This window comes from Trifolium pratense, linkage group LG1 (assembly GCF_020283565.1).
Source record: "Trifolium pratense cultivar HEN17-A07 linkage group LG1, ARS_RC_1.1, whole genome shotgun sequence".
In the NCBI taxonomy this organism is placed as follows: domain Eukaryota; kingdom Viridiplantae; phylum Streptophyta; class Magnoliopsida; order Fabales; family Fabaceae; genus Trifolium; species Trifolium pratense.
Genome location: NC_060059.1, coordinates 50149547 through 50165583, shown reverse-complemented (window position 1 = coordinate 50165583; position 16037 = coordinate 50149547). Strand labels below are relative to the sequence as shown.

The window sequence follows — 16037 nt, the reverse complement described above, 5'->3', positions numbered from 1 at the left end:
AATATAATTAAAATGTTGCCACATAAAATACAAAAAGAAAATCACACTAAAATGATGGTTGGATTTTTGAAGGACCACTTTGATAGAAGGATGAAATTGCGCTCAAATGATGTAAGTCTCTTCTAATTTAACTAAGATATTGGGTTTGATATGAATGATAATATCTAGGTGAAAATATTATTTCATTTTTTTGGTTGAAACAATAAGTTGATTAATTGATACTAGTTTGAGAAAGAAAAAAAATAATAATGAAATGTAAGGACGACAATTTGACCTTTTAAAATATATATCGCTATTAAAATATTAAACTTTTTTAATAAAAAAATTTAGTTATAAAAATAATACAAAGAAAGTTACGTTAACTTAACTCAGTTGGTAGAGATATTGGATTATATATGCAGACGGTCAAAGTTCAAACCCCGGGTAAAATTTCTAGTCACTAAACTATTTGACAAAATTAATCTCCCTCCGGGAACATGAGGGCATACAAGGTGGGTTTCCCCCTTTCAACCGAATTTTTCCAGACGCATGAGCCAGAAATCGAACCCTGGACCACATGTTTAAGAGGAGCAAGTCATTTACCACTTGGATTAATTCATTCTTGGTGAAATATATTTAATTATATTAAAATGAGACGATATTTTATAATTTATCAATTTACTTTTAACAAAATTATGGGTAACGAGTGCAGATATTGTTCGTCGGCGACTCTGCCATTACCAAAATTGTGGTGAAATACCATTACCAAATAGATCTAACTTAATTTACTGTAAGTAAGTACATTTTAAGCTCTTCCCAAACAAAGTTTAACGACCTAGCGGCGTTGAAAAGACAATATTGTCCGTCGGCGACTCTGCCATGAGTAGGACTATAGCATTAATCTGTCCGTTAAATCCAATAATTAACGTACTATTATTCCCAAACAAGGCATGTTAAGACAAAGATCGTCCTAACTATATACTACCCATATAACATATTCAAAGAAAATACCATTGGATTTGGATTTGGTCTCCTCAAACTCATTTGTATTCCATTCCAACTACTAGTACGAACTAGTCTACTACCTTCCCGTGATATCATACTGTACGTCTATATAAAATTTCCTTTTTTAATATACTTATTTATATACTTACGTGATACGTCATTATATTTTTAATCAAATTATTCTTGACAAACCTTTATTAAATTATTAAAACTGGTTGTATATATAATATAATATGCTTTCATAAATTTTCTCCATTAGTGTTAAATATTTTTTTAGTTAATTCTTATAAAATTTCAAAATTTTAAATTGCTATAAAATTTGTCTTCAACTTTTTAGCATCAAAATATTATTAGTCAACAATATTACTCTTTATAAAAATCAAAATATAAAATTTTAATCGTTTTTTGAAAGTCAGTTGAATTTTTCAAAAGTCATGGTAGATAGCAAGAATTCGAAATACACAAAAAGTGATAAAGAAGAAGTTTTCTACCATCTGTCAAAAAAAAAGTTTTTTACCAAAATTTAAATTCAAACAACAAATAAAAATTGGAGCGAATAATTTTTGAAAGACATATGTAGTCCTCCACATGGCAAGCATGATTGAAAATGGTTATTTAGATTTCACATTTCTTTTTTAAATAGGAGAACTTGAAATCATTTTTGGGAGTTCATTTTTCAAAAGATAAAACATTGTGCAGTTAGAAAAACATTTGAATATAGCTTCAAAAGATAAAATATTTGATTTTAAAAGAGTAAAAAGTTATTATTTATTATAATAAACTAGTTTAAAGACCCGTGCGTTTATTCGATATTTAAGTTTGTCATTTATATTATGGTAGAAATTTGTCTACAATAAAATATTTAAAAATTTGTTATATAATATTGTTAAAATATAAGTGAAACTATTATGCTATTTTTTGTAAAACTTATTAAATGAATAAATTTGGTTGTAATTATCAATGATAAATTATTCAATTTTTTATGTATCTGTCACTAATGGTGGTTCTGCAAGTGCACAGAATCACAACCAAGTAATAAAGTGATAAGTTATCGTTCTCCACAGGGATTGTGCCAAAATTACTAGTTTCACTTAGGAATTTAGATAGTTTGTATTCGCTTTGTTTGTTTAGAGATAGTTGTGCGGGTAAAATAAATAGCAGGAAAGTAGATGACGATAAAAGTAAAGTGTGCGTGTGTGTCCACGCAGGGTGGTTAAGTGTTTTCGAATCCCTCCCTTACTCTTGCTTGGTGATTAACTTCCTTTGTTTCCCTCTATTAGGATTAGTCTTATAAAAGAGGTTCAGAAACACTCTTTGCCTATTTCTATTACAAACTGGTTAGAGCTTAGTTTAGGTCTCCTCTAATGCTTATATGTATCATCGCCCAAGTCGGTTCCACTTTTTCGTAGTAACTTATACTTAGGTATCCTTACCCTTAAGGCTCAATTATTTCGCAAGTTGTCACGTGTGCCTGAACTAGTTCTCACACTAACTTCAGGTAGAATTTATCGTTCTTGACTTAGCTTTAATCCTACAATAAAACCTTAGATACTGAATTTAATGGTCTCATGGAGAATCCTAGTGTACGTCCTTCGATCGGGACAATTAGCTTCGTTTCCTATCCGATATCCACTAATTTCCTTAGAGTATATTCTAATGTGATTAGTATTAAAATAAAGAATAAAACCGGACAATAAAAGAGTTTATATAAGAACAATTGAATTTAAATCCAAATTATACAATACCAAACATTCGTAAGGGAGTTCATCGACTCCACCTAACCTAGAAAAAATAAATTACAAACACAATAAAAAAAATAACCTTATTGACCTTGGAGTTCTTTGGCCCTCCTTGCCTCCTCCTTAGAGTTCTCATAACTCTAGAGTGAATATTGAATAACTCTCAATATTTTGGAATTGAATAATAGTGAAGGAGGAAGACTCTATTTATAGTTTTTCAGCTGGGTTTGTGCTTTTTCTGCACGTCCATCGCACCCATCGTGGCCACGATGACGTGTAATTTTGCCTCATCGTGGTCACGATGGATCATATCGTGGTACGATGGAAGATCTTTTCCAGATTTTATGCTTTCTTCAACCGCCTTTATCTTATATTTTTTCTATATATATTTTTTTATAGTGAAATTACAATGAAGGACATGAAATTTGCAATGTGATTAAAAGTAATAAAAATAAATTAATAACTTTGGTAGTAATCGATTTTAATATATTAATAATTAGTAATAACAGCTTCAATTTTTTTTTTTTTAAATCTTCAGTTGTTTTCAAAACAAATTATTTTTCTTAAAGCTTCAACAAACCCACCTGAATAAACAAATATAGCAAAATCATAAAATAACAAACACACATAAGAAAAATCTATGTAAACACACACAGGAAAATCTATGAAGATTTTTGTTCTCATTGATTGTGCGTATCAGATTCAGAACCCAACAAACCGTTTTAATATCAATGGGATTGGTTGAGAGCTTGTTTTGGTTTTGATGGAGACGGAAAACGCGAGCGTGTGAAATGTGGCGCCGTAATTGCAAAAGCACGTTGTGAAAAACATTTGTTGTACGTAATAACATTTTCCTCCACTAGATATTCTTCAACACATCAAAATTTAAATTTAGACTAATACAAATGTACAAGGTAAACGATTTGGTGAACATTTTATTTGCATATGTATCGGTATAATATTGAGGTGGTTAATTTTAATAGATACACAGTGTTTAATATAGAAAAATTAATACACTAATTATGAATCTATCACAATTATCCATGTTAAAAAATATATCGAAAAATTCATTAAGAGGATCTTCAATAAGAGTATTTAAGAGAGTTTTATAGATTAATGATTTGTACATTTTTTATCATCGGAGTTTCATGACATGACATAGAGATATCAAAATTGATGATACAGTACCTTATTTAAGGCATCGTATCATCAATTTAATATCATCAATTTTAAGTTAAAAAAATAAATATAGAATGAATCACTTGTTAATAATGTATGATACTTAAAGTGATATTTCTATTGGAGCAAACTATCTATGAGTTGTATAAATATTACATGATATTGTTGGACCACTTATTAGTAATGTATGATACTCAAAATAGTATCTGCTATAATGTAGTAAGTTTGCAATCTACTTTGGTTACGCCTGCTCCCGGATCAAATTGAGATACAAATGATCCAACTTAAACCAAATTTAATATATAGATTGGGTCCATTTTTATGCCTTTTTAGAAAATTCGATTCGATCAAATTAAGATGCATAAATTTGGTACTCAAGCCACATAAATAAATTAGGCAAATTAAGTTAGAAGCCAAAAGATCTAACTATACATATCATGATTAAAGATGCTTAAATTGGGAACTCAAGTCACATATAAATTAGGCAAATTAAGTTAGAAGCCAAAATATCTAATTATAGACATGATATGGATGAGAAAGGAAGCGTGTCATGTCATGCTAATTTTTTAGGTTTTTCAATAATATTTGTAAGAATGTGCTATGGGGTACTTAAAAATTTAAGAGGAATTAAAATTCTATTTAATTTAAATGCTTCAATAATATTAGTCAACGCTATATAAATATATAATGAAAAATGATAAAAAAAATTGGATCATATTTGAAATTTAAAAATATTGAAGATAAATTTGCAAAATTTGAAAAATAAGGATATATAAATCCGTAAATATTTAAAAATATAGGGACTGATTAGCAAACTTTAAAGATTTATAGATCCAATTTTTGAAATTTGAAAATATAGAAGGATAAATTTACAACCGTTAAAAATAAATAAAGACTAATGTGTAAAATTTTAAAACATATATATAAGAACTAATTTGTATACTTTAAAAAAATTATAAAGGAGAAATTTAAGAACTAATTTGTATAATTTAAAAAATTATAAGGACAAATTTGATATTTATGTTTAATAGAGTAAATAGAAAATTTAAAATTCTTAAATTTTGTTTAGTATTTGAAATTTTTTAAATTTATGTTTAACAAAGAATTTTATAAAATCTTTTCACTATAGAAACTCTCCAAATTTATCATCAAAATAATGAAATTTAAGTCAAAAAAATTCAATTACTATATAAAATTATTGCTCCGAACAGGTTGAACGGACAACTCCTCTAGCGAGACAAAGGCGTTGGTGACAACGTAGCTTGAGAGTAATTGAATTGGGGTGACAACGTAGCTTCTGGTGATAGAGAGTTCAAGTCAGCTCAATGAGATTGTATATGAATTGGGGTAAAATAAATCTACCTTGAGAGTGAGTGTATCTTTGTATTTATAGGCTAGGTCATGCAATGATATACATGAAGAATGGTAATTCCACTACGTCAGTGGAATTTAGAATAGTAACATATATACACGAGACTTATTAGTTGTGGGTCCCCTAATATAAGATAAAGTGTGTTTTACTTATATTATCATGAATCATATCAGACCTCAAGAGGTATTGGGTCTTCTACATAGTAGACTTTAGCCAATCCAAAACAATTATATTGTATCAATAAATTTCTTCTAAACACACTCTTAATTACTTGAAAATGAATGTTGAGGAGACCCAACTGATTTTTGTTCTAACAATAAAAAAACTTTTAGGAAATATAAGGATAATTTGATGGTTTATGCGAATGAGTTAAGAAATAAAGTGATAAAAATGTCACTAGTTTGATTTTCAACAAAATTAATAATATTAAAAAACACTTTAGCTTATAACCAACTTTTTCTCTCTATCATTCATCTCATGAATTTCAGACAACTTGCTATTTAATTTCAAATACCTATATGAATAATGTAATCACCTATAAGAACTTTGGCTTATGTTGAAAGAAAAGAAATGAAAAAGTAGATGTAAAGGAACTTTTAAATAATGCATGCAGGTCAACACTAGGCAGAGGCCAGGAATCAAACTTTAGGGAACTAGATTCCCGAAAACAAAAATAAAACCTAAAAAAGAAAGGAATTAACTTTAAGCAAAAAACTCTACATGCAAACCACCCAACTTGGCATTATACTTGTGAAGAATTTTATGATCGTGTGAAAAAGATAGGGATGCTTAATGCTTTCACTTTATAAAATGTCCTTTCTTTTTGTTTTTAATCTAAAAAAACATACGGAAGATGTTTTTATTTACGAACATAATGAGAAGGATCACAAACATCATCTAAAAGTTTAACAATCAAATTCAAGAAACCACGAAAAATGTGAGGTACTCCTTTCGATTTTAAATATAAGCAAAAAAATAATAATTTTTAAGTTCATTGAATAAAATATGTATTTGAACCATTTTATCGACTAGATAAATATTTTATTCAATAAACTTAAAAAGTTATTTTTCTCTTATATTCAAAATTGGAGTAGTATATACCTCAAAAAAAAAAAAAAAAAAATCGGAGTAGTATAACAATTTTTGTATTGTCACTTGAACTAAGTCTATGTTTGGTTTTACAGTAAAAAAAATTGATTTTGAGTTAATGAATTGATTCTAAGTAAAACTAAATTGAAGATAAACTAATTTATGTTTCAATATATTTTTGTAAAAGCAAGTTGAACAAAAAATTTAAGTATAAAAATCAATTCTATAATCAAAAGTTACAAAATTCTAACTTCAAGTATAATCAATTTTAAAAGTTGATCGATTCTAGTCTAAAAAACCTAAACATGTCAAAAAATTTGGTTCCTCCAAAAAAATTAAACCAACCATACATTAATCTAACATATTTATTAATTAGTCAAGTTTTAATCATGACCATTGAAATAGTGCATTGCCACATGACAGACATCTATTAAAGAAACTTGACTAAATGAAGGATAATGAAATAGAGTGGATCTGAACTCATGTTTTGTACCTTAAAAACGAAGCATGATTTCCTGTTGTTACAGCACCCTGCTTTAATTGATTTTGGCCGTCCGATCTCTGATCGACAATTGAGATCATTTTACAGTATAAAACTGTATTTTAAATTTGAATCGTCCGATCTCAAATTAATGATCATGATTGATTACTGCGTGTAATTGTGTCATTATTGGACAACACGAAATCTGGATCCCTTAAAAACCACATGGAATCCACTTTATAGACAAACTTATTACTAAAACAAAAAGTGGGTAATGTCATCTGTCCATTATATTCTCTTCATTCTCTCCCCACCTTTGGAGTTTTGAGTATCTTTTCTTTATCTTTACGTTATTTTACTAATTCATGGTTTTCTCTCATGGCTTCCTGAGCCCACCAAACTTAGCGTGACTATAAATAACTAATTAGAAACTCTTGAAGATTAATTATCAGATGATAAAGAGAGGTCACCATGTGGATAATGTATTTTAGTATAACAGTCATGAACCATGCATTTATAGTTCCCGGTGTAGTACTTTTTGTGGAAGTGGTTGCATACTTTGTAATTTAATTTGTATGACTAGCTAGGAAGGAACCAATTAATGGATAACGGGCCAACTTTATAGTAACTAATTATCTCCACTTGAATCTTTAATTGGAGATAAATAAATTATTGAGTAAAAGATTCTAGTTCAATTATGTGATCAAAAGATGTGGACCTGAATTAATTTAGTTTTTTTTTTTTTTGAGTTCGGGTTCTAAGAGGAACTACACATGGTCAGTTTTAAGTAGTGTCACATCAGCAGAAGACAACTAGCACACCTGCATGGGAAGACAACCTAGCACTCACCAAATTTTATTTATATTTTGGCCGAACCTTATATTATCAGAATGTCATTTACTTGAAAGTTAGAGGGTTAACACAGAAAAAACTTCAAAATTTTAATTATTTTCAATTTTTTTTGTTTAGGCGTATTTAATGCAACAAAAACATATAATGCTTGGAGCAGGTCAAAGATGTTGACTTTCTTGAACAATAGGACAAAATGTGTCAGTCCTAGAAGCAGACTATTCAGAGAAGTATGGTACTTGACACTGTCACTTCGGAATTTTAGTGAAGCTTTATATCTTTAGAATCTCACTTCAGCTTTAGAGACGGTCTTCTGCTTAAAAAGTCTTCAGAGCTCGTTCTTCAGATGATTCTCTTAATTCTTCTTAAAGGTCTTGCTCAGAGCGTTGATTTGCTTAGAAGTTAGTTGGTCGTCAGTGTTGACTCTTATTGACTTGCTTATTGATGACGGATCATCACACTCTTTAATCCATGCCTATTTGAGCAACATTAGATGCATTTTAGTAAGTTTTAAGCAATAAATTCAAGAGAAATCTATTCAAAAGCAGGATTACTTGTTCTCTAAGAAAGCAGGAAAATGTGCAGGAAAATACAGAGTTACACTACGCTGGGGGCGTGATAGGCCACGCGCAGCGTAGCAGTCCGCACCAGAGAGGCCAACTTTTGCTTCAATTACGACCGGCGTGGGACCTGACCACGTGCGGCGTAATTCATTGACCAGAGAGGGGTTTTTCACAAGTTTAACTACGCCCGGCGTGAAGGATGAGCATGCGCGACGTGATGGAGAATTTGCACTATGCCAGGGGCGTGGGAATCATCACGCGCGGCGCAATAGAGCCAAGGTTGAAGACCAGAGCCTTCAGATCTGATCACGCGCGGCGTGAGGCAGTTACACGCGCGGCGTGGGCAGGGAAATTGCAACCACGCGCGGCGTGGTTGTATTTACTATATATTGAAATCTCATTTTCTGGTTCAGGGGTTGGAAATTCTGCTACTGTTCATCTACATTCTGATTTTTAGAGCGTTCACACCAGTTGGATCCTGATTTCCATTGGATAGCTTCAAGCACCTCAGCAGCATGGATTCTCAAGCCATGAAGTTGAAGCTAGGAGGCGAACGAAGCAACATGAGGAGCTAGACTTCTTGTGGAGGTAGGATCTAGGATAGCTTAGGATGTAGATTAATTGATTGTAATATGCTATATTGTATGAATTTACTCTTGTAATAGTATTTACTTAATGCAAATCTGCACTTATTGCCTTATGATCCTTCATTAGTGTTATAATGGATTTAGATTTGAGTCACGTATGAGAATATTGATTTAATTTCTGAACTGATTTGCATTAAGCACCCGAGTGTTTCCGATCGAGAGATTGAAACATAGAGTGTAGCGAACGATCAACGTACTTTCAACTCATTCGTTGTAGGTAGCTTACATTCGAGAGATCGGAGGAGTATCGACAACGAATAGGGTGGATTTTGACAAGAGATTGCAATTCACCATATTGTTGATCCAGTTGTGAATACTTGAGTGAATTCATATGATACGGTAGATTGCATGAGATTAAGCTATAGACTAGGTGATTCCGATGATTCTACCTCGCTTTTCCACTTATTGAATAGCACGTTTTTTCTTACCGTCATATTACTCAAACAAACCCCCAATTTATGTTTTCTTATTGCATGATGTTTATAGACACTATTATACTTTTTTAGTCGCACAATCCCTGTGGATCGACAACTCATTTTTATTACTACGTGGCAATTCGTACACTTGCGAATAGGTCATCAAGTTTTTGGCGCCGTTGTCGGGGATTGTTGATCGATTCGACAAGGCAATAATGTCTATTTTTCTGTGTTTCTTTAATTTTTCTGCGTTATATTTTTCTGTCGAGAGCGTTCTACTTGTTTGTTTCCTTGTGCATGCGGAGGACAGGTCCCATTGAGCTGCAGTTCGATCCAGAAATTGAGAAGACAGCTCGTGCAAATCGGAAAGCGGCAAGAGAAGCTCAAGTTTCTAGAGAAAAAGCTTCATTAAGTGGTGAACTGGACTGTCAAGAACAGAGTTTAGCTGCTATGGAACAAGAGCAGGATCCACTGGTGATCGTTCCACCATTTCCTCAACCACAAAGACGTACTCTTGGTGACTATGGGCGAAGAGATAATGACGCTCTAGCAAATCAGGGTTTTCAACCGGCAAACCCGGTTTCCTTTGACATAAAGAATACGGTCTTATCCGCATTAAAAGAGAACCCCTACTCCGGATCGGAATCCCAATGTCCTAACTTGCATTTGTCACATTTCTATGAGGCTTGCGATTATACCGACCCACCGGGGGTAAGTGAATCGGATAAGAGACTAAGGTTGTTCAAACACTCTCTCACCGGCCGTGCTAAGGATTGGTTGGATACAATACCCGCTGGAACTATTGAGACATGGAGACAACTTGAGCGGAAGTTCTTGGACCGCTACTTTCCTATTCACATGTTCTTGGAAAGGAGAGCGTTAATTAGTAACTTCGAGCAAGCGGATGGAGAGACACTTTATGATGCTTGGGAGACAAATCTAAGATGTTCAAACAAAAATATAAGTAGCATTCATCGTATATTAAATTATAAGTACACTTTACGCACTTAAGAAAATACTTTCGGCTAAATAGTTATTTACACCCTGCAAAGTTAGCGATATTTGATTTACCCCTTGTGTAATTTTTATTTTTGAAATCCACCTTTGCAATATGAAGATTCCCTCATTTTGTCCCCTGAATGAACAATTGAGCATCTGACTGTGCATTTTTGATGACGTGACACGTACATGTGAAAATAATTTAATCTATATTTAATTTTTAATTCCACCTCATTTATAAATTTATTATTTTTTAATTAAAAAATTCAGAAATTTTAAAATTGGAATTAAAAAATTAATTAAAGATTTTTAATTAATTAATTTTTTAATAATTATTTTAATTAAAAATAAGAATTAATTAATTAAAAAAATTAAATAAATATGTTTTTAATTATTTTTTTAGAAAAATCTATAAAAAATATTAATACCAATACTTTCTTAGAAAGAGGGGTAAATCAAATCTCATTAACTTTGCAAGGTGATAAACAACTATTTATCCGATATTTTTTTTTTGTCAAATAACTTAATGGCTAAAAAATTCACATTAAAGGTGAATAAGTGGAGTGTCCCGGATTCGAATCCGAACTCCTGCACGTATAGTGCGATGTCTCTACCAACTGAGCTAAACTCACAGAGACGTATTTACCCAATACTTTCTACACTTTACCAAGTTAACAAATACACACAAAAACCATTTGGCAACAAATTTGAGATGTTCAAACATAATTTCTCTAATTAAACAAATGCATCTAGACACTTTTTTTTTGGGGCATAATCTAGACACTTTATTAAATACAAATACATCTTTTTGACTATAATTAAATATCAATATTAAATAAATAGTAATTATATAATAAAAATATTCACAACATATATATTTATTTTTATTACTCTTCTATTTTTTATTTTCTACACTTCACATGTTTCAAAAATACACACAAAAAACATTTAACAAATAATTTGATAATAAAATTTTGATGTTGAGAGATCTAGATAACTTTTATGATTTTATCCTTTATTTTTATTAAATACCAATATTTTTTTAGAAAGAGGAGTAAATCAAATCTCATTAACTTTGCAAGGTGATAAACAACTATTTATCCGATATCTTTTTTTTTGTCAAGTAACCTAGTGGCTAGAAAATTCACCTTAAAGGTGAATAAGTGAAGTGTCCCGGGTTCAAATTAGGGCTCCTGCACATATAGTGCGATGTCTCTACCAACTGAGCTAAACTCAGAGAGACATATTTACCCAATACTTTCTACACCTTACCAAGTTAACAAATACACACAAAAACCATTTGGCAACAAATTTGAGATGTTCAAACATAATTTCTCTAATTAAACAAATGCATCTAGACACTTTTTTTTTGGGGGCACAATCTAGACACTTTATTAAATACAAATACATCTTTTTGACTATAATTAAATATCAATATTAAATAAATAGTAATTATATAATAAAATATTCACAACATATATATTTATTTTTATTACTCTTCTATTTTTTATTTTCTACACTTCACATGTTTTAAAAATACACACAAAAAACATTTAACAACAATTTTGATAATAAAATTTTGATGTTGAGAGATCTAGATAACTTTTATGATTTTATCCTTTATTTTTATTAAATACCAATACTTTTTTAGAAAGAGGGATAAATCAAATCTCATTAACTTTGCAAGGTGATAAACAACTATTTATCCGATATCTTTTTTTTTGTCAAGTAACCTAGTGACTAGAAAATTGACCTTAAAGGTGAATAAGTGGAGTGTCCCGGGTTCAAATTAGGGCTCCTGCACATATAGTGCGATGTCTCTACCAATTGAACTAAGCTCACGGGGACATATTTACCCAATACTTTCTACACTTTACCAAGTTAACAAATACACACAAAAACCATTTGGCAAAAAATTTGAGATGTTCAAACATAATTTCTCTAATTAAACAAATGCATCTAGACACTTTTTTTTTTGGGCACTATCTAGACACTTTATTAAATACAAATACATCTTTTTGACTATAATTAAATATCAATATTAAATAAATAGTAATTATATAATAAAATATTCACAACATATATATTTATTTTTATTACTCTTCTATTTTTTATTTTCTACACTTCACATGTTTTAAAAATACACACAAAAAACATTTAACAACAATTTTGATAATAAAATTTTGATGTTGAGAGATCTAGATAACTTTTATGATTTTATCCTTTATTTTTATTAAATACCAATACTTCTTTTTGACTATATTTAAATGTGGGTATTGAATAAACATTAATTATATAATAAAAAATTAATGTTTCCTTAACAATATGCAAATTATGGCACTATAAAAACCAACTTAGTGATTGCTAATTTTTCACAACACAATTAAAAATTAGTGTTCTTGAAAATGGAGCACTATACGTTTGGTTAATTTTGCAAAGTCTTTGAGAGTTTTTTTTTTTACTCTGTGTGTTTTTGAGTACTGTTAAGACTCAAGAGTGTGTGTGTGACCGTAAAAAAGGAAATATTTTTTGCATATGGTATGCCTGTTCCTTCCTCTCTTATTGTTATTTTTTTTCTTTCGTTTCCAAAGCATAATTTATTTATCTACCACGATCTCTTCATTTCAATTTCAACAACAAAATAAAAACTGTTTTCACAACATATATTTTCCTATGTTTCAGCCTTTTTCCCCCTTTTTTAAAAATCTTGTTGAATTGATTTGAAATTAAGGGCCTGTTTATTTTAATTTAAGAAAATGGATTTTTTCTTTGTATTTTTGAAAATATATTTTCTAAAATCGTTTTTCAAAATATTTCAAGTTTTTTTATATTCGTATTTTCTAAATTTAAACACTAATTTTGACATCATATAACATAAACACACATTATTGAAGATCAAAACATAGTCAAAATCACAATTTTTTCAAAATGTTGTATTTCAATAATGAGTTTTATGAAAATCTATTTGAAATAGCTTCAGAATTAAATGATTTTTTGAAATTTTGATGTCCAATTTTTTTTTCAATAAAATGATCAAATACCTAAAATAATATTTTAAGAATAACTATTCAAACCAAATTTTCATTTGAAGCTTTTATAAAAAGTTTCTTTGTAAAAATTTTTTACACAAAATTATTTAACATTATAAGAATCTATTTTAAAAAAATCTATAACAAACAGACCCTAAGAGTTGTTAGTTTTGGTGGTTGGATTTATGTCCTTGTTCTATTTTTTCTTTGTGACTTCTTTTTCCATGCACATGTGCTCGATTATTCAGTTATTCTTTTTTAGAGCAAGATTTTCATGGTCATGTGACCATAGTCATACTAACATAAATTTTTTATTATTCATGAAATAATTATAAGAATAAAATAAAAAATTGAAATTTTGTGAGTGTGACAAAAAAATTATATTTGATCACGTGACTATATAATTTTCTTCTTTAATTCAGGTTCTTGAAGACACTCTTATCATTATTGCTTGAAGATTTGGACTGGTAAAGTATTAAATTTTTATTCTTTTTTTTTATGTGATTTATTATTTTTGGGGTTTTTTTCTTTTTGGAAAATTTTGAAAGTATGGAAACAATTGGAAATTTCAATCTAGGTAATTTTTTTTAGAATTGTCATCCTGAAAGTTAACTTTTTATTTTGTTTTTCCATTTTAGTTTTTTTAACCATATTTAGATTGTGTTTGTAAATTTACACATGTACGTTTAATTTGATACTTAGCTTATAATTGACACGTTTAATTTTTTTAAATTTTTTTTTTTTAAAAAAAAAGTCATAATTTTCATTCTTCTATAAGAAACAACCTTTTCTAGTTGTTTACAAAACGTATTTGTTTCAACTCGTTATCATGATTTCTTTGAGAGGGTTTAATTTGTTGAAGAATTTTTTAATTTTGCCAAGATTCAATCTTATGTTTGTGAAAGTGTTTAATTAGTCCACGAATTATTTAAATGTCAATTCTTTTGTGTAATATGTTGATTGAATTATTCATTCTTAATTGTGTGAGTTTAATTTATAATTAATACTATAAATGTGAAGAGTCTTATATTTAAGGGTTAAATAAGTAAATGATTCCTATAATTTTTCAGAATTTTGTTTTTAGTCCCTATTAATTTTTTGCACTTTTTGGTCCTTGAAATATTTCCTGTCACCATTTCAATATATTGTTATTTTGCAGGAAAATGGAAGCAACATCTGATATTCGTCCTTGGGATGAGTTGATCCCTGATATCTTGGGGCTGATTTTCGTGAAACTATCACTTGATGAGCGATTGAACGTGATCCCAAGGGTCTGCCCATCATGGAACAGTGCTGTAAAAGGACCTTATAGCTGGCGAGAAATAGACATCAATCATGACTGGAGTAGCAGCTATGAGCCTCATCAAATTGAGTGTTTGGTTCAAATGCTAATCGCCAGAAGCTCTGGATCGCTCCGAAAACTCAACGTTTACGGACTCCAAACTGAGAAGATTTTCACTTTCATTGTTGAAAAGTAAGCATAGATGCGTTGTTTTAGTTTGTTCGATTTAGTTGTAGATACTTAGTACCACTACGTATCTGAATTGATTTTCTCAACTATCATTTGTGATATTTGGTTATTGTCGTTTACCTCATAACCTAGATTTAAGAAGTAATAAAATGTAACTTTTTGTGTGATCGTAATAAATCATTTCACTTCAAACTCAGATTAAATCAATTATGAAGTATGAATAAAGGTGGAACCAGGGGTGGCTAGGGTGGGCCAAGACCACCTCAAAACAAGAAAATTACTAAAATACCCTTGCTACTTTTATAAAATTAAACATGCACACCATATATTCTTACCAAATTTACTAAAATACCCTTGCTACATATGAGTTTTTTTTTTACCAAATTTTGCCATATATTCTTATGTTGTTTCCTTTTCCTCTTTTGCAAGTGCTGGTGGCTCTCTCCAAAACTTGGGCCTACCAAGATGCAATCTGAATGATTTTATAGTTGAACAGATAACTGAAAAGTTTTCAATGATTTCCATCTTGGATTTGAGCTACTGCATGAAAATTAGTATCAGTGCTATAGAGACAATTGGCAAGAATTGCAAACATTTGGAAGTTTTCTGTAGGAAAATGCATCCATCGGATACTCCAGTAGAGGCCGATGAAAATGCTGAAGCATTCACAATCGCCTCTACTATGCCAAAGCTGAAGCATCTTGAAATGAGTTACAATCGTATCAACAATGATGGTGTTAAGAAAATCCTCTCATCATGTCCTAACCTTGAATTTTTGGATTTGAGGGGTTGTTGGGATGTTGAACTCGACGACATGAATGTGAATGAGAATTTTCCGAATCTCCAGATTTTGGGGCCTCAAGTTCTTGGTTATTATGAGATGGAAGATTCTTTGGATTCTTCTGATTCTGAGCTTGAATATGATTTGTCTGATGAAGAAGGGATTGATGAGCTTGAGTTTAGGGTTTATGAAGAAGAAGTTATTGATGGCTGGAATTGACTCACATTGACCGGTCTCCATCTCTAAGATATGTGTTGTTGTTTCATTGTTAATTGTATGGTTTTATGTTTTCTGTAATATTAATGCTTCTATGCTTTAAAGTTTGAACTTTATTAAGCTCATTGCATAAAAATGTGTCCAAGAATATGAAGCATTTGGGCATCTTGTTAAAACTTAAGACGTTTTTACATCTAAGTACTATATGTTAAAGTTTCTAAA

At 30.2% G+C, this 16037-nt stretch overlaps 1 protein-coding gene across 1 annotated transcript; it reads left to right on the top strand.

The window, feature by feature from the left end:
* The first annotated feature begins 14510 nt into the window (after positions 1–14510).
* LOC123899416 (F-box protein FBW2-like) lies at positions 14511–16037 on the top strand. Its single transcript, XM_045950535.1, has 2 exons — positions 14511–14821; positions 15248–16037. The coding sequence occupies exons 1-2, from the start codon at positions 14511–14513 to the stop codon at positions 15816–15818; spliced, it is 882 nt and encodes a 293-aa protein (XP_045806491.1). The 3' UTR covers positions 15819–16037.

What these genes read in the sequence shown, in the direction of transcription:
- LOC123899416 (XM_045950535.1), top strand. Translation starts at nt 14,511, where the DNA reads ATGGAAGCAACATCTGATATTCGTCCTTGGGATGAGTTGATCCCTGAT. An exon ending in TTCACTTTCATTGTTGAAAA is followed by an intron (nt 14,822 to 15,247) that starts GTAAGCATAGAT and finishes CTCTTTTGCAAG; the next exon opens with TGCTGGTGGCTCTCTCCAAA.